General features: G+C 32.9%; 1 protein-coding gene across 1 annotated transcript in view; it reads left to right on the top strand.

Annotated features, from left to right (window-relative positions):
- The window catches only part of Mpdz (multiple PDZ domain crumbs cell polarity complex component), a 132,736-nt gene that overhangs the window by 21,887 nt on the left and 83,218 nt on the right, over positions 1-27,631 (top strand). Inside the window, 9 exon segments of the mRNA XM_048783892.1 lie at positions 7,387-7,596; positions 7,987-8,126; positions 9,233-9,446; positions 10,159-10,287; positions 11,514-11,723; positions 14,413-14,527; positions 14,843-14,931; positions 25,484-25,667; positions 26,369-26,440. Coding sequence (XP_048639849.1) covers positions 7,387-7,596; positions 7,987-8,126; positions 9,233-9,446; positions 10,159-10,287; positions 11,514-11,723; positions 14,413-14,527; positions 14,843-14,931; positions 25,484-25,667; positions 26,369-26,440 — 1,363 coding nt within the window.

Consider the following 27,631-nt stretch of genomic DNA (forward strand, 5'->3'; position numbering starts at 1 on the left):
TAGCAATGTGTTTTTATCTTTATGTGCTAATAATACATCATCCATATAGTGAAATATTTGTAGTTCAGGATTTTGATGTCTAAGTGGCTGGATTGCTTTGTTAACATAAATTTGACACATAGTTGGGCTGTTAGCCATCCCTTGAGGGAGTACTTTCCATTCATATCTCTGATCAGGACCTTCATGATTCAGTGCAGGTATAATAAATGGAAAACGTGGACTATCCTCAGAATGAATTAGAATTGAAAAAAAAAACAATCGTTAATATCTATAGCTAAATCATACCAGGTTTTTGGCAAAGCAGACAGTTGAGGAATCCCTGATTGAGCAGGTCCCATAATAACCATCTCATTATTAATGGCTCTTAAATCTTGCAATAATCTCCATTTACCAGATTTCTTTTTAATGACAAAAATGGGAATATTATGGGGAGATATTGAAGGTTGTATATGTCCCTCCGCTAATTGTTGTTTGACCAGGTCATGGGCTACTTGTATCTTTTCTTTAGTCAGGGGCCACTGAGGAACCCACACTGGTCTTTCTGATTTCCAAGTAATTTAGATTGTCTCAGTGGCCCTTTCTGAAAACCCGATCCATGTCTGTTTATACCTTGATCTATTTGAATTGGTACTGTCATACCTTGTTCTTGTTCTCTTAATCTTTTTTCTTTCCTAAAGCCTTGTCTATCCCTAGTAGTGGGCGCATTAGGATTGATGTTATTTGTTAATGTCAAACCTAATTGACCTAGGACATCTCGTCCCCATAAATTTATAGGAAGATGATTCAATACATAGGGCTGTATAGTTCCTTCACATCCTTCAGTATCCTTCCAATCTAATACCATTGCACTTCTATGGGGATTAGTTGCCACTCCTAGGCCTCAAAGCGTTTGAGTGGACTGTTGTTGAGCAGCATGTATTTGGAGAAATTTTTTTTTTTTTTGTCTGAGAACTTTGGTCTTTTACTTTTTAAAGTATTTAACCCTTTTATGTTTAATGTAATAATTGATAAGTGTGGTTTCATTTTTCATGTTTTTTTTCTTTTTTTGTATTTTTCATTTTCTTTCTCTATTAGGAAATTATTTAGCTTTGTTATTAGTTCTTACCCTAAAGACTATAGCAAGTATCTATGGTTTATTTGAGTCAGCTTTAAAAAAAATTTAATATTGATATTATTAGAGATTTTTAGTGTTTTGTTTTGTTTTTTGCAGTACTGAGGATGAAACCCAGAACCTTTTGCCTACCAGACAAGTGCTCTCTCCAGTGACCTACATAGCTTGGAATTTTCGAATATAATATAGAGAATTCCAGTATATACTTCAGGTTTTTCCCAGTGCTTATATCTTAACAATAATATACAATATCAAAACCAAGAACTACCATTGATATACTACATTATGTCATTATCTCAGTTTGTATCATTTTTTTCCACTACTATTTATTTGTGTAACTTATCACCACAATCAAGATCAATTTTAGGTTTCTTTTTCAAATCTATTCTTCAACGCAAAGATCTCCTTTATTCAGCTGTTATACAGTTCCTTCCCATACTATATATACCTAATCCCTGATAATCTTTAATCTATTTTTCATACCTATAATTTTGTTATTTTAAAAATGTTGTAAAAATAGAAAAATTTCAGGTTTTTTTACACTTAGTGTAATACTCTAGAGATCTATCTAGTTGTATATATTCATATTTTGTTGCTCAGTAGTATTCCATGATAAGGATATCCTACTGAAGGGCATTTTTGTTTCCAATGTTTCACTGTTATATAAAGTGGCTAATATGAGAATGAAGCACTTTTGACAGAGTTTGCTGTGTAAATAAGTTTTTATTTATGTGCAATAAGTATTCAGAAGGGTGTATGGTAAATGCATTTTAATTTTTCGAAAACTATGAAACTGTTTTTTCTTTAGAGTTGTATCATTTTACATTCCTACCAACAATGTGTAAGCAATCCAGTTTGCCTACATTCTCACTATCCTGAGAGGTGTATAATGGTATCTCTTTGTGCTTTAATTGACATTTCTTTAATATATAATGTTGTGTGAACATCTTTTATGTGCTTATTTGCCATGCATGTATTCTCTTGAGTGAAATGTCTGTTTATTTTGCTCATTTCTAACAGGATTCTATCTTTTTTTAGTTAATTGAATCTCATAATTTCTTCCAGATGTGAGTCCTATGTCAGATCCATGTATCTTTGACGGATTTGACTCTACTTTAATTAGTACTGTTACCACTTCCTGGAAGTCGCAAGGAACTTAAAATACTTTATCTCTGTTTATCCCACTCTTGCTTTTGTGTGGCTGTATTATCCAATTTCCACATATATTTAAAACTTTACAACTTTAGATCGTGTACTCTGTTAATTAATTTCTACTAATTGGCTTGTATTTTAAACCTTTTTTATACTCAGATCTTTTTGGGCATTTGGGATCTTTTATCTGAGATCTTTTTCTTCCTGCTCCAAAATTCACTTTGGTATTTCTTTTGTACAAATATGAGGCAAAGGAAGGGGTTTGTATGTGTGTGTGTGTATTTTGTGTAAATGCTGGGTATTTTATGCATGGATTGTTAGGTTTCTTTTTTCTTTTTTGGGGGGCTACCAGGGATTGAGCTAAGGGGCACTCAACCACAGAGCCACATCCTCAGCCCTATTTTGTATTTTATTTAAAGACAATGTCTCACTGAGTTGCTTAGCACCTTGCTTTTGTTGAGGCTGACTTTGAACTCTTGGTCCTCTTGTCTTGGCCTCCCGAGCCACTGGGATTAGAGGTATACTCTGCCGTGCTCAGCTTCATATCTTGTTTTTTAATTGTTCTATTAATTTCTGTCTTGTATGATTTTCCTTGAGAAGTATGCTATTTATTCTTCTTTCAAGAAATGGTGCCCTTTACTCTTGTGATACTAAATTTTTCTCTGGGTTGGTTTTTATTTGTTTACCATGTCATGTTGTGGTGGCTGGCATCTAAAATGAACATCAATAATCCCTTCCCCTTCAGTGTGGATTGGATTTACTGCTTTATTTTGCCATCAAAAATATATGTCAGAAATTTTGGTGTACACCAAAATTTTTATATATATACACACACACACACACACACACACACACATACACACACACAAGTACCTCTCACATGCGAGGTAATAAGCACTTTACCACTGAGCTACAGCCTCAGCCCTATATTGGTATATTTTTGATACCTTTACTTTTTAAAAATATTTTTAGTTGTAAATGGACATAATGCCTTTATTTTATTTATTTATTTTTATGTGGTGCTGAGGATTGAACCCAGTGCCTCACACTTGCTAGGCAAGCACTCTATCACTGAGTCATAACACCAGCCCACCTTTACTTACTTTTTTTAAGGGCTCTTATACACATTTTGTAATTTTTCTCAGTGGAAAAGGTACTCTGATTAGTTATTGTACAGGGTGAGCCTAATTGTGTATAGAACTAAAGAGAATTTTTGTTTTTTTGGAATGTTGTTACTGAAGCAGCATTGTAAGCACAACTACAAGCTAATCCTTTAGGTGGAAAGTTACTGTCCCTTTCTCCTAGTGAGGCTTGTTGGCTTAGGGTACTACACTCTTATCTACTTAGGTGTTCTGTTTTGTCTGCTTCTTTAGCTCTTATCAGCTAAGGGTACATTTGACAAAAGTGATTTTTTTTAAAGCTATTTATGCCATTTATACTTATAACTTTATGAAGTTATATATGACATTTTCTCTATGAAAATTTGAATTCTTTTGAAAACTATGTAGGTGAAATAATAAAGCAATTGTTCATGGATTTATTTTGTTCAATTAAACTGTAAAACACTAAGGATAAATCTCATAAAAATCTAGAATTTTTTTTTTTATTGGTACTGAGGATTGAACTCAGGTGCACTCAACCACTGAGCCACATCCCCAGCTCTATTTTGTATTTTATTTAGAGACAGGGTCTCACTGATTTGCACCTTGCTTTTGCTGAGGCTGGCTTTTAATTTTCCCATCTTAGCCTCTTAAGCTGCTGGGATTATAGGCGTTTGCCACCATGCCCAGTTTGGAGTATTCTTTTCAAAGTGTTTCTCAAGTATGTTCAAGAGTTTCTTTCCTTTTTTTTTTTCCTTTTTTTATGGTATTGGGATAGAACCCAGGGTTTTTCAACCACTTTTCTACAACCCCAACCCTTTTTATTTTTTATTATGTGACTGGGTCTCACTAAGTTCCCTAGCTGCCATTGAATTAGTGATCCTCCTCCCTTAGCCTCCCAAGTAGCTGGGTTTACAAGGCATGCCCACTCATGTGCTTCTTTTAGGGTGTTTCTCCATCTTAAATAAACAGAAATTAGAATAATACTGTATTCTGGGAGTGTGATTTATGTATTAAGAAGATAGAGACTTCTTGTCTTTGGACCCATATTTAAGAAGATCGCATCCAAACTTCAGGATATTTATGACAGATTAGACATATATTTGCTAAGTTAAAATATAAGTATCAAGTTTGATGTATATATGTATATATTTGTGTGTGTGTATATATATATGTATATATTTGTGTGTGTGTATATATATGTATATATTTGTAATTTGATATGATTTCTGCTATATCTAACCTCTTGGAGGAATTAGTTACTGGTTTGAGCTTTATCTTGTAAACGTGTTTCTACTATACTTTAAATTCTGAAAGGCTGTTATATTCTACCCTTTCACAAAGAAAAAAAATTCAGACTTTTTAATTGAATAATTTACATAATTTTCACTTAAGTTTGGTTTTAGGTAATATACTAGTTAAAGACCATAAATTAATATTTTTTTTCCAAGTACATACAAGCTCTTTCTAGGTTCCAGTACTCAGCCAGAGTTAAACAAAACAGATAATTATTTGGTGACCCTTGCTCATTTGCTAGCAACTTTCATAAATTATACAGATGTTTATCTCTATACAAAAATCACCAGATATTTGTGTTTTCTTTTGGTTATTTTGTATTCTATAAACCGAGGATGAGAGTCAATTTCTTTCTTTCTTTCTTTTCTTTTTTTTTGAGAGAGAGAGAGAGAAAGAGAGAGAATTTTTTAATATTTATTTTAAGTTTTCAGTGGACACACAACATCTTTATTTTTATTTTTATGTGGTGCTGAGGATCGAGCCCAGTGCCCCACGCATGCCAGGCAAGTGCGCTACTGCTTGAACCACGTCCCCAGTCCTCAATTTCTTTTTATTAAATATTTATAGTGGGTGTGCTCTGAACAAACCTATCAAGCCAAATGTGATTCATTCTTGTTCAAAGAGATTGTAGTTCAGAAAACCACCTTAGTACACAGTGACAACAAAATCAAAAGGTATCTTGTGCCTTTTCCTATGAATATAAATTTTCAAATTTAAAAACATGACTTTTGATGGTTTAAGCGAAAGCTTTTATATATGTGATCCATTTTAATTATGTAACCATTGCGTTTACATTTACATGAAACCTTAAGAGCAGCAGGAATAGTTATCTATATTTGTCAGGCCTTTAACAAATTAGGAAAAGACACTTGATATTAAATACTGTCTCATGATCATTATTTTTACTATTGTGCTCCTACTAAGTTTATTCTTGGGATGCCTCCACACCTGGTCTCTTGTAATATCAGAGCTTCTACTTCAGTGGATTTTTTCTAATAGAGTATCTGTTCTCAGAATGTGATTTGTCCATTCTAGCTTACTATAACAAAAGTCCAAATGTTTTTTTCCTTTGTAAGCATACCATAGGCGTTAGGACCTGGTGTGTGGGATCTTCAGCCTGTCACAAATTTCGTTATGCCATCTGCTTCAACCTGAGTGGGGTGTCTTCTGCTGTCAGACTTTGCTGAAGTTTCCATGGCTCAGGATTAAAAAAAAAATCAATCTTGGCATAAAAAGCTTGTTTTTGAAAAAAATAATTGATTATGCCTATTGTAGTTTTAAAATTATCATTTGATAGGATTCCCAAAAGCCTCCTCTCAACACATTGATCTCTTTTTCATCCATGAAAATAGATAGCTAACACAATAGATGAATTATTGGTAACTTTAGTAACAATGAATTTTCTGTTTTAATTTTTTAAGATAGGTAACACCATCCTATGGATGGATTGTGACTTTGTGAAATATTTTGATAGCTTTAATTGATGGATTCTATGAATCTCTTATCATATTTCCAGAAATTTTATTTTATGAGTACATGCTTTATCCATACTACAAAGAAAATAAGAACAACTTGATGAAAACAATGTAGGTCACAAATTACTTATTTTATTTTTTGAGAGAGAGAGAGAATTCTAATATTTATTTTTTAGTTTTTGGTGGACACAACATCTTTATTTGTATGTGGTGCTGTGGATTGAACCCTGGCCGCACGAATGCCAGGCGAGCACGCTACCGCTTGAGCCCCATCCCCAACCCAACAAATTACTTATTAACGATGTGACTGTGTAATTTTGTCATCAGTAAAAGGAAAATAATGACAACTTGAAAAATTGTTTGGGAATTGGATCAACATAGTTTCTTAAAAAATAGATAGTTTATTCTGTAAATGTATATTGAAGAACAATGGGAAATGAGGACCAAGGAGAAAATAACATAATAAGATTCTTCCACTGGAAAATTTTACTTTCCAGTCTTCTTCTATTGATTAGGATGGATGCTCTATGAACAACAGGGTATATATATTTATATATGTTAGGGGTTGTTAAGGGCTATTAAAATAATTAGGATGAGCTCAGGAAGCAAGATGGTGGATGCTATGTTGAATAGAGTTGACAGAGAGGGATTCTTAAAGGTAAGGTTGAGCACAATTGAATGAAATAAAAGAGAAAGCCTATGGATATTTGGGGAAGGATAAACCTGGCTGGTAGAGTGAGCAGCTTGGCAGTTTGGACAGTGACATCAGTACAGCTGAAGATAGTAATAGACATAGTGCTATGAGATGAGGTAAGGGTGATCCAAGCACATCATTGATGTAATCTTTCGGATACACAGTTACAGATAAAAAGTCACATTCATGACACCCTGTGGAAGTATAACATGAATGTTGACTATTTGCATTGCTGTGTCAGTTAGTTAGCTTTAATTTAGAGCTTACACACACAATTATAATCTTTCAAAATGTTACTTTATTATTTAATGTCTTGTACCAGGAGTTAGATATACTGCAAAGTGTGAAGACACAGTCCTTCAAACCTCCATCTCTGCCCATCACTTTTGACACTGATAGGAATTAATGTCTAGTTCCCAGGTTCAAGGTGAAAGTACCTCCAAAACACGCACATTCTGACACCAGCTGCAAGTTTGGGGAGTTCCCAAAGCTATCCTTGATAATTTCATAATTCATTGTAAGGTGTATTAATGTTAATAAATTCTGTATTATTCTTAGGTTAGCATTGCAACTTCAACAACTTCAAGTGTTGAATATGCCCACATTCCTCACCTCAGTTCTGCTACAATTCCTACTGTACAAAATGAATCACTTTTATTAACTTCAAATAATGGGAATCTGGAAGCCCTCACTGGACCTGGTACTCCACATATCAATGGGAAGTCTGCATGTGATGAATTTGATCAGTTGATCAAAAACATGGCCCAGGTGAGAGCATTTCTTCCTGTTAGGTATCTTAGAATGCATCTTAAGAATGTGATCAAGTCCTGGGTTACTTAAAAAATGTAATGGCATTTATAACATGTAAAAATTTTGGTATGAGAAGAGTTTGGATGGTTCTGAGATTTTTCTATTGTATATTTTGTTTTTTAATTATCAAATTTTGAGTATTATATGTTATACTCCAGAAATATTCCTTGAGAAAAAGAAAATATCCTGTTCTAGGAGATAAGTGTTCAAAATTATCTTAGAAAATAATTTTTCAGTTTTGTCTTTTTTTTTATTCCCATAAACAAAGTAATACCATTTAGTCATAAGATGGAAGTCAACTGCATTAATTGGCTTTTAATTTCATTTTTTGCTTTGTTTTCTAATCAGGGTCGCCATGTGGAAGTTTTTGAGCTCCTCAAACCTCCATGTGGAGGCCTTGGGTTTAGTGTTGTGGGACTCAGGAGTGAAAACCGGGGTGAGCTGGGTATATTTGTGCAAGAGATACAAGAGGGCAGTGTGGCTCACAGGTGAGATTGTCCCAGCATCTTCTCTTGTTTTTGATATCATAATCAGAAAATTTGATCAGTATGGGGAAATTTAGAAAAGCAAAAACAAAGAAAAACAAACAATAATGAGAGTTGAACATGACCTGATATTAACCAGTTTGGGGAAGTCATTAACATTTTGTGGTGAAAAGCAAGTCCTTTGAAGTAACTGTAGCTTTTAAATAGTATGAATTTATTTTAGTAAGGAAAGAAAAATTTGAGGAGAATATTTTCATTGTTAATAACTGGGCTTTTTTATTAGATTTAAGAATTGCTGTACTAGAAATGAGTGATGATAATTTGAGCTGTGTTTTATAAATATGCTAAGAGAAATAAAGCAATATATGTATCTATACTTTGATTTTTAAAAGATAGGACCATCTAAAATACAATGAGTAGGTTGAATGGGCAGTTCAAAAAACAAACAAAAAAACAAAAAGAGGCCTTTTAAATGGAGGAGTTGCTTAGGAATGGCAGTAGAATTATCTTAAGAAAGTTGACCACCTGGAGCTAAGCATATATTTTATTTTTTCTTAAGAAGTATTTTATTATTTTTCTGTGTCAGTAATTTCTCCATCTAAAATAGACCTCTGAAGAAGACCATGCTTTATTTTATTGTGGATGCACAAGAGGTAAAAGCCGCCCATGTAATTCTTATTTATTTGTTCTTTATAGATATATATGATGCTAGAGTGTATTTTGGCATTTCATACGTACATGGAGTCTAACTTCCCATTCTTGTGGTTTTACATGATGTGGAGTTACACTGGTTGTGTATTCATATATGAATATAGGGAAATTCTGTCTGATGCATTCTACTGTCTTTCCTGTTTTCATCTTCCCTCCCTTCCCCTTTGTCTAATTCAATGAACTTCTAATCTTCCCTTCCCTTGTTGTGGGTTAGCATCCATATATTAGAACATTCTTCAAGCATATACTTTAAAAATGGAACTGCAGGAAAAAGCTTAAAAAGTGTGGAAATTTAAAAATAGGATTTAAAGTAACCTGAACATATATGCCAAAGAAGCTTTTTCTTTCTTGAGAGCTGTCAAATATCTTTTTATCACCTTGTTTTTCACCTCTGACAGAGATGGAAGACTGAAGGAAACTGATCAGATCCTTGCTATCAATGGACAGGCACTTGATCAGACCATCACACATCAGCAGGCTATCAGCATCCTGCAGAAGGCCAAAGATGCTGTCCAGCTAGTTATAGCCAGAGGCTCCTTACCTCAGCTTGTCAGCCCCAGAGTTTCCCGTTCTCCATCTGCAGCCAGTACAATTTCAGCTCACTCAAATCCCGTGAGTGCCTGAGATTTTCAAACAGAACAGAACGTACTTTTCTAATTCTTTTTAGTTGTGTACAGGTTTCTAATTCCTATAGGTTCTTTGTATATCTTGAATTTTTTAAAAAAATTCATATCTCTCAGCCTGGAATATTTGTCATTTAATTATGATTGTTTGCAGCTTCTAAAACAGCCTTTTCTTTGTATAGTTTTTTGACATCATCATTCCTCAAAAACAACAACAAAAAAAAGAAGTATGGTTCTTTCACAAAATTGACTTTTCAGTAGACAGATACAATCTTGACTTTGCTTTATAAATTATACAATTATATTGTTACAGTTAGCTGTCTGTGACTTTAAGAAGTCATGTAATTTGGAATTTTTCCTGTAGGCAAGATTCAAAGGAAGACATTCTTAACACATGACAGTTTTTTTCCTTTATCTTTTTCTATTTTTTTTTAAAGACATTCTACAGGAGATATTGAAAAATCAGTGCTCATCATTAATTGGGAGGAAATGTAAACATTTTAATAATATATTAATAAAAAATAGAAATAAATGTCTTTTGAAAGAGAAGTATACTGAATTAAAGGGTATTCTTAGGGCTCATTGTATTATCTGAAATAAGTTATTTAATACTAATAAAGTGATCACAAAATATCCATTGTGATGTAAAATTTTAGTGTTTCATAAAATTTTAGAAATTCTCATAGGAGCTTTGTCTTTAGGTTCATTGGCAGCATGTAGAAACAATTGAACTGGTGAATGATGGGTCTGGTTTGGGATTTGGCATCATCGGAGGAAAAGCAACGGGTGTGATAGTCAAAACCATTCTGCCTGGAGGAGTAGCTGATCAGGTAAGCTACTCCAATAGGTCTTCATTGATGTTTACCCCAAAGTATGACTTCATCTTTTATACATTCTGTTGGAAAGAAGAAACTTTGGCTTTAAATAATGTCAAAGGAGAAATACTCTTTGGGGAGAAATACTTTTGAAAAGGGACAATGAACTTGAGTTTCAGATACAGACAATGAATTTAATATTCCTTAGAACCACAAACTTAAACCAAGGTTATGGTGAACTACTATATTGATTATAACACTTCATTTATAAAGTTCTTGTTGTTACATGTTTGTTTGAATGTAAACTAGAAAGCCAGGTTTATAAAACATTGATTGTATTCATAAATGAAAGGCCTATTAATGGAAGCCTTTTCATTAGGGATTTAACAATAATATAATAATATATGACATTTTCTTCCTTTAAGACATTAGCATATAGCAGTATCCAATAAAGTTGATAAGCTTTGAGAAATCTATCTTATCTATACTTTATCTTCAATATAGAGCTATCCTCTCCAATATTATTAAATTCAAATTTAAATTCATTAAAATTAAAAGAGATTACAAATCTTTTCCCCAGTTGGACTACCATATTCCAAGTGTTCCACAGCCAAGGGTTGCTTGTAACTGCTGTGTTGGACAGTGTGAAAGTTCTGTTATTGCAGAAAATAGCAGCAATTACATGGAGGCTTATAAGACTAATTCTCATGCCTCTTGTCTACTTGTCTTTTATTTCACTAGAATTTCATATGAAAGTATATTCTTTTGATGTTTATAATTGAAATACCAAGGGACAAAATTATGAGATTTATATAATACTCTATTGTGGTTCATAACATATTTTGAATAATATGTACTATATTTGCCTAGTAACTTCATACTTAATCTTTGCTTAGGACTTTTCTTGTTTCTGTCCCTGAAAAAACAAAAATCACAAAAAAAGCCTTTTTTTTTTTTTTTCTGCTTGCATTTAGTGATAGAAATCAGAATGACAAGTTCATATCAGCCCATCAATTTAGGGAGTATTTGTGAATTTTATTTACTTATATCACACTGAATGGGCTGGAATAGTTCAGAAGACAGTTCATGTTACATGTTCAGTGTCTCATGATTGCCATATTGTCATCTCGTTGCTATCTTCTTTTAGTATTATTCCCTCTCCCTCATTTAGGATTTCTCTGATGGAGTTACAATAACAATACCCTAATGATGCAACCCACCACCCCCTTTTTTTGGTTCAGCATGGGCGATTATGCAGTGGAGACCACATTCTAAAGATTGGTGATACAGATTTGGCAGGAATGAGCAGTGAGCAAGTAGCACAAGTCCTTAGGCAGTGTGGAAATAGAGTTAAGTTGATGATTGCAAGAGGTGCCATAGAAGAAACTACAGCACCCACCTCTTTGGGCATTACCCTCTCCTCTTCCCCAACATCTGTGCCAGACATGCGGGTAAGTAGATAAAAACAGTTAATGTGAATGTCAGAGAAAATAGCACTTAGATGACAGTGATATTGTTTTAGAAACTAGACTTACTTATGTTTATTATTGGTGTTAAAAATGTAACAAAACTTAAGGAATTTTGTAGAGATGCTTCAGCATTAATAATATTTATTAATCAGGAGTAATGTTTAAAAGAGATGAAAAATACTTGCCTAAAAATGCTGGGTGACTATTTTACTTTTTTTTCTCTAAGTAGCCAATTTATGAGGGTAATGTTTTGAAGTATGGATGAAATATAAAGAATTATGTACTACTAACACCTAAAATGTTGAATTATATTTTTCTCTTAATTAGAAGACTTTCTGTAAAATGGGTCAGTTCTTTCATTCCCATTTGACAGCTTTCTTTTTAGTATTTATGTTTTGTTTTGGAAGTGTGGAGGCTGAAAGTGAGAGCAGGATTGCTGGCGATGAATAAAGCTTTTCAAAACCTTCAGTTTTATTGTTTTAAGGTATGCCTTAGAACTGTTGATCAGATATGTAATGAAATGAGTGGTCATTGTTCTTGACTCAGTTACATAAGCTTTTAGACAAATGTTATACCTTAAGTTTATAAGTTTTTGGACAAATGTTGTAACAGAAACTTTACTCATAGGTGTAACATTCTGTCTTTTCCCTTAACTTGATATGAAAAAAATCTGGAAAATTTCAAAATGATTGAATGGTTTTAACTATCATAACTGGTTTACAGATTGTAAGACTATAGTGGCTAAAATATCAACAAAATAAATTTATCCATAAATGTCTTAAATATTTAAGAAAAGAATTATACCAATTTCTAAATAAGATTTATAACAAATGCAAATCCTATATTCCTTTCTCACAGTGATAATATGTTTTTATCTATTAAAGTTGTTTCTATGCATTTTCTATAAATTCTTTTTTCAAATCCGAATCTCTTTCATAAGCCCTTTAAAACTTTATTAGAACACTTGAAATTTCCATGATTCTGTTGTTTTTAGGATTGAGTTTGGTTGCTATTTTTTGCAAAGAGAAGTAAGAAAGAAAGCTTGTTTATGAAAGCATTTAAATGGCATTCTTTTGTGGTAAACAAAACATTTTATTCAGCAATATATAAATGAATGCAATACCAAAAACTACTTGATGTAATTGAAAGCTTAGAAAAATATCTATTCTGTGCATATCATCATTTCTGAAGCTTGTGCCCCTTTTAAAACCATTCAATAGTCAAATTGCCACCCTCTAAAATAGCACTCGCATAAGTCTTATTAAAAATAGAAAACACATTTGTTTCAATTGAAGCAGATTTCATCCTGTCATTTTCTTGTAATTATATAAACTTTAAACTTTTGCTAAGTTTGCACAGATAATTATGTGCAATGAAAAAATAAATCAAACTTTACTGAAAAATTTATCTCATTTAGGTGGACCAACAGTGGGATATATTCAGTTTGTTTGAAGAAAATCAGAAATATTATCAGCTAGCCCCAAACTGCATGTTGATTAGAACTCAGAGTCTTGATTTTGTCATTTTCTTCTTAGGGTTCTCTGTAGAATCTGCTTACGTCACACTAATGCATAGTCCCAATAACTTATTGATGACATATTATACCAGTCCACTAATGCTTAATGTGGGAAAACTGAGCCTTCAGTCTACTGTATAATGAATAACAACTCTGCATGTTATTAAAAGCTTACATCTGTGGAACCTACTTCCAGCTGTCATTCCAGGAAGGAGGAATCCTAATGAACAAAGGATTTTCATAGTAAAGTCTGAATTTACCAAAGGGCAGTTTAAAAGACTTCCTTCATGCATTTTATTGGTTTTCAAAATGAGCCATCAGCCTATTTATAATAAAGCTGAAGGATAGATTTATCCATATTTGTGTTATTAGAATCAACTACAAACTTCAGATAATAATAGCAGCTAACATGTAGGCACTGTGGCTGCTCTGTTCTACTAGAAGTGGTCCATACAGTGTGTCAGTTAAGAGTAGCAGCTCCACAATAAGTGTTAGGATTTGAATTCTACTTCTACTAGGTTGTTAGTGCTTTGTCTTTAAAATAGTTTATGTGCCTGTTTTCTCATAAAACAATTGATTCAGTAATTGTACCACCTCATGGTATAAAAGGAATATAAAACATATCATTATAAGGAATAAGAAATTAAGATGTCAGTTGCCTCTTACATGGAAACTGCTTAATAAATAGTAGCTGGACTGGTTGTTACTCTTCTCTTGTTAGACAGTTGTGCAAACTAATGTTTAGAAAATCTAGTGGCAAAGCTAGGTTTGTATTTGTTGATCTGAATTCAAGACTTGAATTCTTTCAACTGAGCCACATTTAGACTCCTTCAGAAATGAAGATGTGTCATCTATGAAAACAGAATTTGTTAAGAAAAACCCATTAAATTAAAAAAAAAAAGTGTGTACAAACAGTGTATCTCTCCAATAAGGGGAGGTTCAATCTTAACATTCCTTTCTGAGTAAAAATGTGATTCTCAGTTCATCAATGTTGCATGATTGAAGTAATAATCTCTACTGTAACTCTCTAGCAGAGTTGTCTGACACCTTGTTATGTCATATTATTCCTCAGTTAAATCTATGGCTTTGTGAAATTGTTTTTTTCTTTTTTTACATGTTTATTTTTTGTATATTTATTTATCGATTTTATTTCAGGTTGATGCTTCTACTCAGAAAAATGAAGAAAGTGAGACATTTGATGTGGAACTCACTAAAAATGTCCAAGGATTAGGAATTACCATTGCTGGTTATATTGGAGATAAAAAATTAGGTAATTTTAAATCTTAAATTTTTTTTTAAACTTGGGAATTGCCTCTAGTATCTGTGTCTTATGAAATATTTAATCAACATTATATGTTTTCAAATAGTTTGGTAAATTATTTGAAAACATCCTTAGAAATAATTTAGTGTAGGTAACTCTAAACAAACAAAACAATTACCTTATCCTTTCTACTAGAGATTTTGTTTGTGTGGCTTTTTGATAGTTATTTATTCACAATTGAAGCTTTTTATTTGGAGAATGTAGGATGGACATTTTTTTTAATGTGTTTGTAAATAGCGAAAAATAACCTATTTCTAATCTTAGAACCTTCGGGAATCTTTGTAAAAAGCATCACAAAAAGCAGTGCTGTTGAACATGATGGAAGAATTCAAATTGGAGACCAAATTATAGCACTAAGTTACACATTTAATAATAGCTTTGTCAAATTTCATGGTCGAGAATGCATTTTCCTAGTTTATACTCAGTTCTGAGAAAACAGTTAACTGTACTGATTTAATCTTTTCTTTAGTGGCTTGAGGCTCTCATTACAATTATCCTTTTTATTATTTTGTGGAAACAAAATAGCATTGGATAGAAGCTCTACTGATCTCAATTCTAAAGCAAAGGTTTTTTTCTTAAACAATTTCTGATATTTTTGATTTCTGGTTGTAATGAATTTCTTACTGTTACTATTACAGTTCTCCTTGGAGATACTACAAAGGTAAAGACCAGATGTAATGACCATCAGTGTATTTGAGTCTCAATTTGGGATGTGTGGCATTTGTTTTATCAGCAGAATGATGCTCCTGCTTTGACTCCACGGGCAGAGAGCACCTTTTAGCTCTAATATAAAAGAATAACAAATAGATTCAGCCACTTTTAATTAGATCAGTTCATCATGCTTTTGTAATGACATCAGTACATATGTCTGTTTGAGGCAGTGTATAGAAGAATCTAACCTTCAAATCAGTGTTCAGTAAATACTAGACTTCACAAACCGCTTCCTGAAACACAAATTCATTAGTCCCAAACCAGTTGCTTCCTAATTGAAATAAGTTTAGTGAAAAATATATATTATATAGTCTTTTAGAGATTCACTGTGTACCTTGAAAAACTGAAGACTCTGAGAAGTCCTGCAGTAGAGAAACTTGTTTACCTCTTTTACCCTGATGGTTCCAAATTTTATAATTGTGGAATCTTTCTTTCTTTGGAAGACATCTTGGGTAATGCTGATTTATCTTCATAGGTATTTGTGTATGCTTAATTAAGCCTATTTTGTTTTTTGTTCCTCAGGAATCTTAATGATAGTGAGGTGGGGCATAGATAAAAGAGTCCTTGAGTATAGCAACATTATGCATGGTCCATGGAAACAACCAGATGTGTAAGGATCAATGAGTGGATAAGCAAATTTGGGTATATTCATACAGTGGAATGCTAGTCAGTCTTTTAAAAGAAGGAAATCCTGTCACTTTCTATAACATGGATAATTCTCAAGGATATTATGCAAAGTAAAATATGCCAGTCAAGAAAGACAAATACTGTATGATTCCACTTATTTGGGATGTGTGAACTAATCAGACTTAGAGAAATGGAAGGTAGAATGGTGTTACCAGAGGCTGGGGAAAGGGCAAATGTGAAGTTGCTCAGTGGAATAGAGATTCATTTTGCAAGATGAAAACGTCCTTTAGATCTGTCATAGAACAATGTGAATAAAATGGTTAAGATGGTGAATTTTATATATTTTTTACCACAATAAAAAAAAGATATAGGGTTCTTTTATCTCTGCCTTTTGAGTCTAATTGCATCTCCCTGAGTCTTCTTGAGTATAATTATATGAAGCTCCTACCTACACACTTGTTCAAGTCTTGAAATCAAGTTGAGTTCACCACCTTGTCTGGCTACCTGCTAGAACTGGTTTCCCTAGTGCATCTCCATTTTACCATGCAATACAAATTAGTCCCCTTGTGTTTTTATTTTAAGGGAAAGGGAGGGAGAGAGAATAAATAGATAGAGAGTCTAAATTCATATATGATGCTGAATTAAAAGTTGAAAATTTGACTAATTTACTTTTTCCTCTGTATCTATATTAGTTCATCAGAAAGTTTCTTAAAAACCAGTTTTATTGAAATATTATTTATATGCCAAAAACCTCACCCATTTAAAGTGTATGTTTCAGTAGCTCTTCATATATTCACATTGCTAGAAGTTCATTATCACAATCAATTTTAGAACATTTTCATTACTCTAAAGAGAAGCCCCCTATCCTTTAGCAGTTCCTCCCTAATTTCCTCATCTTCTCTGCCCTAGGCAGCCACCAGCCTACTTTCTGCCTTTGTAGATTTGCCTATTCTGAGGCATTTCATGTAAATAGAATCCTATAAGATTTGGTCCTTTGTGATTGACTTCTTTCACTTAGAGTGTTTTCAGGGTTTGTCTGTGTTGTACCATGTGTCTGTTCTTTATATTCTTTTATTGCTGACTAATAGTCACTGTATGGGTACACCACATTTACCCATTCATCATTGGATAAATATGTGGGTTGTTTTCACTTTTTGGCTTTTATGGATAATGCTGCTGTGATCATTCGTGTACGATATTCTGCTTTATTTTTATTTTCATTTCTCTTGGATATATACTAAGGAATGAAATTGATGGATCTTATCATAATTCTGTTTAACCATTTAGCAAGTTGCTTGTACATCATAAACATTATATGTGTGTGTGTATAATTTTTATTTGTGAATTTTAAAAGTTAATAATAATTTAAAATTCACAGACTAGTCCAGTAGTGATACAAACTTCTGTTCAAAGAATATATTATCTCAATGATTTATGGTTTGTTGGATATCAAACAGTTAGTATCAAACTCAGCAATGGTCTCTTAATACTGTGTTAAATTGCGTATAAACACTCTTGCTTCTTAAATGCTCCTTCAACCAATTACAACATCTTACTAGTTCTTTCATTCATTAACAATTTAAAATCTTTGGCAAGCCATTTTGTATTTGCCATGATTTGGATTTCTGCAAATTATATTTTAACACTATTCACTGAATAATTCATGTGAAATAGTGTTGTAGATGTTTGGATTTGAAGCTTGGTAAAAATGACCACTCTGTGGTATAAATGCACCACCAGTAGTTAAATTTTACTGTAATCACCTCTAAGATACGTTGCAACAAATGATATCAAATGTATCAAGATGGGAAACCCAAAGAACCGTGGGTTTCAGGGAGAGAGACTCAAATGGTAGGTACTCAGACATTCTACCTTTCTAGGATGAAGTGCTGCCAAAATACAAGAAGTCAAGGGTTGGTGGGAGTCTTGACCATATTGCCTGATACTTTTTTATTAACTGAGCTATGTTTCCTGTAACTTGCACCAAGTTCTGATGTAGTTTCTGACTATATTACTTCTGGTATCTTCTTAGCAATCTTTTTGAATATTTCTTTTTTTTTTTTTTTTTAAACATATTTATTTATTTATTTTTTTAGTTATTGGCAGACACAACATCTCTGTTGGTATGTGGTGCTGAGGATCGAACCCGGGCCGCACGCATGCCAGACGAGCGTGCTACCACTTGAGCCACATCCCCAGCCCCTTTGAATATTTCTTTACCTACAAAATTAGAATAAGGAAATGTCACTTGTATGATTGTTTAGGAAAACCAAATAAGATCTTTATTTAAAATATCTGATGTCATACTTAGCACATAAGTAAGTCCTTCATTCAAAATATCTGATGTTATACTTAGCACAGAAGTACATTTTAATTAATTAAGGCAATAATTATTTGAGGGCCTAAAATGGTTACATCTTGGAAAGAGTCTCACAGTACTTTTCTCTCTAAACCTATCATTATCTTCATTCTTATGTAAGTGGAATCTCAAATACAATTCCTCTTAGGCAAGGTCAATGATAAAGGAAATTGTTGACTCAAAAAATAGAAATGCCTTTTTGTTTGGAGTGTTTTCTTATATTCAGTAAAATCACTTGCTTTCCTTGTCATCAGTATTGTGAGTTTTACTTGACAACTTCTAGCAACATTTTCTTACTTCAAAGTTATAAGCATCTCTAAATCCTGGGACACTTACATAATACTTTAGATCACGCATTAATTTTGTGCAAAATATCACCATCTTGTGGACTTTTGGTATATGGTAGTTGCATTTTCACGACTGTAGTCTTTTTTTGTCTATTTGTTCTATTTTTGTTGTAACAGCAGCTATTGGAGCTATAGTCTATTTTTATTTTGTAATTGTCATATTGTGAGAAGACTGAGAAACTATTTCTTACTATTTTTAGGGAGTATTGTTTTATAACTTAAAAGTACTTTATTCTAAAATTCTTGTTTCACAGACTGTTCTGTGTATGTGTATGGTTTCACTATAGGCATTACAGGGCAGGAAATAGAGTAAATATTCTATTCCTTCCTCCCCCTTTTCATTTGTTGGTATTCTATGTAATGATTATTTGAAAAAAGGTCTATTGTGTTTTCAAAAAGTTGACAAGCTTGTTAGATAAAATTATTTTATTATAATTAATATTAATGATAATAATTAACTCATTATTATTAAATTATNCAAACAGTTAGTATCAAACTCAGTAATGGTCTCTTAATACTGTGTTAAATTGCATATAAACACTCTTGCTTCTTAAATGCTCCTTCAACCAATTACAACATCTTACTAGTTCTTTCATTCATTAACAAGTTAAAATCTTTGGCAAGCCATTTTGTATTTGCCATGATTTGCATTTCTGCAAATTATATTTTAACACTATTCACTGAATAATTCATGTGAAATAGTGTTGTAGATGTTTGGATTTGAAGCTTGGTAAAAATGACCACTCTGTGGTATAAATGCACCACCAGTAGTTAAATTTTACTGTAATCACCTCTAAGATACATTGCAACAAATGATATCAAATGAATCAAGATGGGAAACCCAAAGAACCATGGGTTTCAGGGAGAGAGACTCAAATGGTAGGTACTCAGATATTCTTCCTTTCTAGGATGAAGTGCTGCCAAAATACAAGAAGTCCAGGGTTGGTGGGAGGTCTTGACCATATTGCCTCATACTTTTTTTTACTGAGCTATGTTTCCTGTAACTTGCACCAAGTTCTGATGTAGTTTCTGACTATATTACTTCTGGTATCTTCTTAGCAATCTTTTTGAAAATTTCTTTACCTACAAAATTAGAATAAGGAAATGTCACTTGTATGATTGTTTAGGAGAACCAAATAAGATCTTTATTTAAAATATCTGATGTCATACTTAGCACATAAGTAAGTCCTTCATTCAAAATATCTTATGTTATACTTAGCATAGAAGTACATTTTAATTAATTAAGGCGATAATTATTTGAGGGCCTAAAATGGTTACATCTTGGAAAGAGTCTCACAGTACTTTCTCTCTAAACCCATCATTATCTTCATTCTTATGTAAGTGGAATCTCAAATATAATTCCTCTTAGGCAAGGTCAATGATAAAGGAAATTGTTGACTCAAAAAATAGAAATGCCTTTTTGTTTGGAGTGTTTTCTTATATTCAGTGAAATCACTTGCTTTCCTTGTCATCAGTATTTTGAGTTTTACTTGACAACTTCTAGCAACATTTTCTTACTTCAAAGTTAGAAGCATCTGTAAATCCTGGGGCACTTATGTAATATTTTAGATCATGCATTAATTTTGTGCAAAATATCACCATCTTGTGGACTTTTGGTATATGGTAGTTGCATTTTCACGACTGTAGTCTTTTTTTGTCTATTTGTTCTATTTTTGTTGTGACAGCAGCTATTGGAGCTATAGTCTATTTTTATTTTGTAATTGTAATATTGTGAGAAGACTGAGAAACTATTTCTTACTATTTTTAGGGAGTATTGTTTTATAACTTAAAAGTACTTTATTCTAAAATTCTTGTTTCACAGACTGTTCTGTGTATGTATATGGTTTCACTATAGGCATTACAGGGCAGGAAATAGAGTAAATATTCTATTCCTTCCTCCCCCTTTTCATTTGTTGGTATTCTATGTAATGATTATTTGAAAAAAGGTCTATTGTGTTTTCAAAAAGTTGACAAGCTTGTTAGATAAAATTATTTTATTATAATTAATATTAATGATAATAATTAACTCATTATTATTAAATTATTATTATATTTTGATATTCAGTGATCTATGCCCAAACCATTATGACTGATTAATTATGACTGATAAAATATTAAACAAATATATAAATCAGAAAAAGTTTCAAGTGTGGCTTTTGAATTTCTGTGACTTTGTTAAGAGTTTCAGGTTCTCTACAGGTAATGGCTCTGTTGGAGGAGGGCTTGGCAGTCTACATTGAATAAGCTAAGGAGCCTAGGTCTGTGAGCTGTGCCAACTAGTGTTTCTTCCCTAAATTGTTCCTGTAAATGGCAGTATCTGCACTGCACATTAGGAGATGTTATCTTTTCTTCATGAGAGAGTGTAGAGGCAGTTTGCTGCCATTGTACCTAATTTCACTTCACATTTCTTTGGTGTCATTGAGTCTGAACTGGGCTCCTGAGTTTGTGGTAAGTGTGACTCATATGTAGATGGATGTGAATATATTGAACAGAAACTGCTCCCAGGGAATATTGGGGTTTGTATGTTTATTACTCATATCTTCATTCTGTTAATAATAATGCCAGCCCTTGACTATCTTCCCAGTACAACGTGCTGTGTATTACAATTCTGGAAATATAGATATCCTTAGTTCCATATTACAGATGAAGATACTAGAGAAATTTGAACTGAAGTCAAAAGCCATTATAGCAATTTTTTCTCTTCTAGTAGTGTCCTCTAATATTTGGGTAAGGAATGTATTATAAAATCCAAGTTACTAAGTTTTGAAAAACATGGGAAATAATTTTTTTCTACACACATTTGAGGCATATTACTCTTACAAAATCACACACATTCGATTTTTCTTAATGCAAGAATTGAGCAATAACAATCTATTGCAAATGAAAAATTTGTAGCCTAAATTTTGTGTATTTTAAGAAGTTTTTTAGAATCTCACTATTAAGATTTTTGAAAGTGTTTTAAAAAATTTTTTCTTCATTACCACAAGAGTAATAAAAATAAGTAGCAGCTGGGCAAAGTGACACATACTGTAATCCTAGGTATCAGGAGGCTAAGGCAAGAAGATCTTAAGTTTAGTTCTAGGTGGACAACTTAGACTCTTTCTTAAAATAAAAAATAAAAAGTGGTATGTGTGTATGTAGCTCAAGGGTATAGCACCCCTAGGTTCAATGCCCAGTACTGAAAAAAAAAAAAGTTCATTTATTTTAGATTAATTTTTTTTTTGTTTTTGAAGTTCAAAGAATATAAAATTTGAACATGGTTAAAAAACCTTCTCATAGAAACCATTATTAATAGTTTATTATTTAAAGGTCAAGAAAGAGCCATGTATGTATATTTAAGAAGTATTATACCTTTAAATTTTTTTAAAAAAAATTTAAAATTTTATCTATACCTTTTAAGATATTTTTGCTTAAAAATATACCTGGGAGGTATAGTGATTATAAGCACATGTGGATCTACTGTGATATGTTTAAGCAGCCTTAATCATAGAGGGTTTTTATTTTCAGTTGTTATAAACAGATTATTATATACTACTTTATAGAACTTCTATTTTTAAAGAAAACTTAAAACATTTGAATTCAGTTTTGTTGCTGTAATAGTATTAGTTGGATTTGAATTTCTCTTGTTTCTTAGTACTAGTTCTTATATTCCACAATTTTCTTTGAATTTTAAATTGGATTAATATATCAACAGTTTTCTGGGAAAATTTCACAGGAAGAGAATATGTTGGTAGACTTTCCAAACTTTTTGTGTCTGAGAATGTTGAAGGAGGATGGAACATGTTTCTTTGATTGGTGCTGCTGGAAGATGTCTTTATGCTGAATGGAATTGGCAGGTGATTAGAACTGACTCTCTGTTAGGGTCTGTTGGGAGATCCCAGTGGAGATTTTTGACTTAACTTTGCATGAATGATAGATGATAGATTTTCTGTCTGGCTAACTCTTCAACACTTTAAACCCTGATTTGTCATCAGTCTACTCCATAATACTCTCTTGGGTCCTGTGATTCCTGAGGGACACTACTTGGGTAGCTTTCAGAGTGACTTGAGCTTGGATTTCTTATATGTGTGGCTCCCCTATGGTCTATTCCCAAAGACAGGGAGTTGAGCAGGTCTCAACATCACAGTTTGCTTTTGCTTCATTGTCAGAGCAGGTAAATAGCCTCTGGCCTTGTCATCCTGATGGAGTTATACAGTCCCTTCTCTTCTGCAGATGACAGATCTTCTGACCTGAGGTCATCGGGGGTAATCTATACCTGGGTGGGTGGGATGGGACTTATAGCACTCTTTCCTCTTTTATTTAAAAAGAAGACTTTTCTTTTTAATCTTTTTACTAACTTTGAACAACCCAGTCATTTCATGCCCTAAGTATGCATGAATTTTCATTCTTAATACCTCATTTATATGTCTGCATGGTGGCCCCTTTCCCCATTTTGGTATAGGATCTCAGTACTCTTAGCTTCCCAACCAGTTTCCATTTTCACATGCATTGCATTGCATATAAAACTCTAGTTTCCTAATTTCTTTACTGAAGTTCTTTAGATAGCCTACTTTCTCCAGGGCCTAGAGGCTGATAGATTTTTTTTTTCTTTTGATCTTTGAAATAGAAGAGCTTTACCAGACTATGTCCAGGTGTTAGATTTTTTTCTTTTTCTTTCTTTCTTTTTTTCATTTTTCATGTGTCTCTTTGATTTGTAGACTTGGGTAAGTTTCCCTTCCCTGTAGTCATTTCTTTGATTATTTTTTCTCATTTCTTTTCTCTTCTCATAATGCCTTTCAAAGTATATTGGGTTTCTCAGATCAGCCTGTGTGTCGCCAGTTTTATTTTACCAATCATTTTTATCTATTTATTCTTTTCCTCTGAGATACGGGAAAATTGCATGATCCTGTCTTCCATTTCCTGGCTTTGTTTTTACAGTACTTAAAATCTTGTAAGCTGCCTTCATTGTAAGTTTTCTTTCTTTTCTTTTTTTTTTTTGATAGATACATATTTTTCTTTGTAACTATAATTTCTATTTCCACGTATACAATGAAATTTGAATCATTTTGAAAGGAAATTTCAGGAAATATCTTTTTTCTTGCTCACTTGAATAACAGCTTCACAGGAAGATACCTGGGTTGATAGCACAGTGTGCATACCTTCTTTTGAACTGTGGCATTTTATTTCATATCCTGTGACTTTTGGTCATGCCTGAAAAAAACTGTGCTTGTACAAATGGGAACTGAGGTGGACTTTACTGGAGATTGTGTGGGTTTTCAGATAGTTTGGGAATTGAGAGAGCCAGAATTAAGGTATAAGTTTAAATTTACCATACATAATTTCACCTGATTTGTTTGTAGATAAACAAAATAAAGAAAGGAAACCAGTGCTTGTGAACATCACAGTGGAGAACTTTGGCTCTGCGTGGGGACAGATTTGTTTTCTGTGTTTCTTAGGGTAAACAGGAGTCAGTTAGAATTTTTTTTTTGTGTGTGTGTGTGTGTATACACACATGTGCACACATCCATGTATCCATACACATATGCATCACAAAGGTGATTTTTATTACATGTCAGTAATTCTGTGCTGCTGCATGCTCCCAGGTTGCTGTGGCCTCTAGGCTTAGATTACTCAGAGTCACTGATTGGGATCCACATGTATCAACTGATCCACCTCTTTTAATGCGAGAATGTTGTTTGAAAGAATTTTCTCTTCAAAGGACAGACAAGCTGTTCCTGCATTTACAGAAATTTAGCTGGCCTGCCTTTGATCTGATCACGGCCAGACCATTGCTAGTAGAAGTTTCTTCAAGTTACTGGTGTAAGAACTTACTTTCATTATTTGTTTCCAGTTTTGTTGCAGGATTTCTCCATTACTATAATTTGTTAGTTTATGTAAAAAAGGAATCATCAGGGTAGACATGGAAAAAGAAGACTATCAGATACCTGTGTTCAAGTTACTGTTTACCCAGAAAAATTATAGAAGATTTAAGGACCCCTTAGTGTGAGATGGTTATCTAGATCTAACAGTCTCTAGTTTTGGTTTGAATAGCCCATTAATAAAAATATTTATCTATTTCTTCCTCAGTTTCTTTCCACCCTTCTGTATCTTCAAATATATGTTGTTATATGTTTATATATATATTTATATATAATTGATATAGACTTTATATATGTGTGTGTATACCAATGAGTTTTTAAAGTTTTAGAAGTTTTATTATATTCTTCCAGAAATCTCTGTAATAAGGATACTCTTGTCTTGGAGATCTCTGATCTAGATGTCATAATTCTCAGTCATTTAGTAAACATTTGAATGCCGAATGTGGCTGCTATCATTGTGCTTAGAAAAGCATGACATTTACATCCATTGTGCAATTCAAAAGAATTATCAGTGACTTTGAATTTCAACATTTCATTTGTTTGGTCTACTTTTCCAGTTTTCATTGTGATTTTATGAATGTTTAAAAGTATGATGTTTTAGTCTATATTATTTTATATTTCCCCAAAGGTATTTGTTTTCCAGATAAATCTTTGATATGTGATCTGTTGGTTCTGTCCTCCCATGTGGGATGACTATTTACTGTGCACATAGCACTATGTTCTGGTGGTAACATTTAAAAAGGCATATAAGCCTGGGCCCATCCTAAAACTCTTGGCTCATAATTTCTAGAAGTGTTACCCCAGAATCTAGATTATCCCTTCTCAAGGATTCTAGCATACCTACGTTAATACTGGTCCTCAAGCAAGTGTTGGAATGTCATTGTCCATACCCAGTTATAGAACTACTCATTTCCCTTTCTTTTCACAGTAATAAGCAGTAAATATCCATTTTATGAGTTAGCAGTACAAATCTCCATCTATTTTCAACGTCTTGTTATCACAGGTAGATGGTACCAACCTCCAGGGTTTCACCAATCAACAAGCAGTAGAGGTGTTGCGACACACAGGTCAGACTGTGCGCCTGACTCTAATGAGGAGAGGAACCAAGCAGGAAGGGGAGCTCATATCAAGGGAGGAAATCATGAAAGATTCTGACATGTCTCTCTTTAATGCCAGTGTAAGCAAAGGTAATGCCAGGTTAATCTGCTTTTCAGTTACACATTTATATTACTCAGATATTTTTCTAATTCTAAAATCATTTGTTTTTCTTTTCCTCAACCATTTATTAAAACCAAGGAAAAGAAAAGGTTTAGTAAAGTTGGGAATAAGTGGAACCACCATCCTATGCATAAACTTCATAAGGTGTATTTCTATGTTGTATTCATTTAGCCACCACTTCTCAATTGGAAATGCGCAGGCATCTGCCTTTCTATACCTTCCTTACTTTTAGATGTCAGCATAATGTTTTATCTTTAGGGGGAGGAATGCAGATCTACCAGGATTATTTATATGAGCCATAATGACTAAATCCCCAGCCATTCCTTGAAGGAATCACATTTAGAAATGTCATTCATGAGCTGTTTGTATATTAGTATCTCTCATTGCTAAAATCCCCAGGAAGGGTTTATTGGTAGGTGTCAGGTTGTTGGTTGGAAAATGCTGTTGTGTTACCTAACTGCAGCACTAGGCGATGGGGCTGCAGGAGAATGTTTCTCCCTTTGCAGGGGGACTTTCCTTTTAATATATGGTTACTGTGGAGTTTATCTTTATAAAACAGACTCTCATCTAGGGATTCAAATAAATATAGTGCCTTTAGAAAAATTCAAGTGCTTAGTTATTCAGATATTACTAATACAGATATTACTAATAAAATATTTTTATCTTTAAGAAAATTATGAAAAAGATGAAGATTCTTTATCTTTGAGGAGAAACACCAGCATATTACCAATTGAAGAAGAAGGTAAACATGGCTAAGACATTCTCATTGTGTTTTAAGATAAGTGATTTTTTACAAGTGAGATAAGCAATAAGGATATACTGTGCATTAATAAAAATATTGAAAAACATTATGCTTGTAAATCTCTATTTATAGATATGATTAATTGCTCTCACATATTAAAACAGTTCATTTATAGCTGATTGTCTTCTTGATGAATCAGTCTGTTCTTTCTGCTACATTTTTGTTTGTTTTACCAGAAGCCTTTTGGACTCAATTGGTTATATAACATAGTTTTAATTTAATTCCTTTGCTTCTGTATAGCTGAGATATCAGTACCTCAGCAAACAATAATACAAATAGAAAATATTTAAAAATAAACAAAGGAGAGTCTTTATAAATTCTTAGAATGAAGCTGTTCAATTTTGGGAGGCCATTTTCACTTCTTAATTTTTTAAGAGTTCTAAGTTTTATCATTGGGAAGTTGATCTTGGAAAGTAATTATATAGAAAAATTAAACCTTTCTGAGAATTCTTTCTCTGTAAGTCTAGGATCTAGCGAGTTATTTAAAATGTTTTCAGAGCCCATTGTTTTAAGTTGTGATTATGCCAGTATGTTGCTTCCTTTACCTGACAGATTGCTTTAGGTGCTTTGGGACTATTCTAGGACTGAATAAAGTCCTAGAATTCCACCCTTTATTAAGACATAATACAGAGGCTTTGTAGTTCTTTAACATATCTGCTCTTTCTTTATTGCATTTCTTTTCTGCTGAAAATTTTAACATGTTTTTATCATTTTAAAGCAATATTTGTGCTTATCAATATATCTTGTAAGGGAGATATGCAAGATTCACACTACTTTTAAATGTATTCTGCCATTTTAATGCTAATAGGTAAAGATATTATTAAGACTAAAGTGAGTATCAAGACTAAGGAAAGGATACAAATGTTCAGAGTCTGAAACTGGAGATAGTGAGGATGGTGTGGGGTTATCTTGAAGATTCAGAACCATATATTTACCCTGGTGAAGGCAGCTCATGAGAAGTGCATATATTTGTGGGAAGTGAGTTGGGGAGGCTCTAGACTTAAAATCAGGAGTCCCAGAGTCTTTTTTAAACAAAGTAAACAAAGCAGAAATGTTTAAGTGATTTTCATGCGTCTACTCTAATACTGTTTTTCATTTGGAGTATGAGGAGTCATTATTGCCTCTTTCACT

Source organism: Marmota marmota, unplaced genomic scaffold (genome assembly GCF_001458135.2).
Source record: "Marmota marmota marmota unplaced genomic scaffold, marMar, whole genome shotgun sequence".
NCBI classification, from domain to species: Eukaryota; Metazoa; Chordata; class Mammalia; order Rodentia; family Sciuridae; genus Marmota; species Marmota marmota.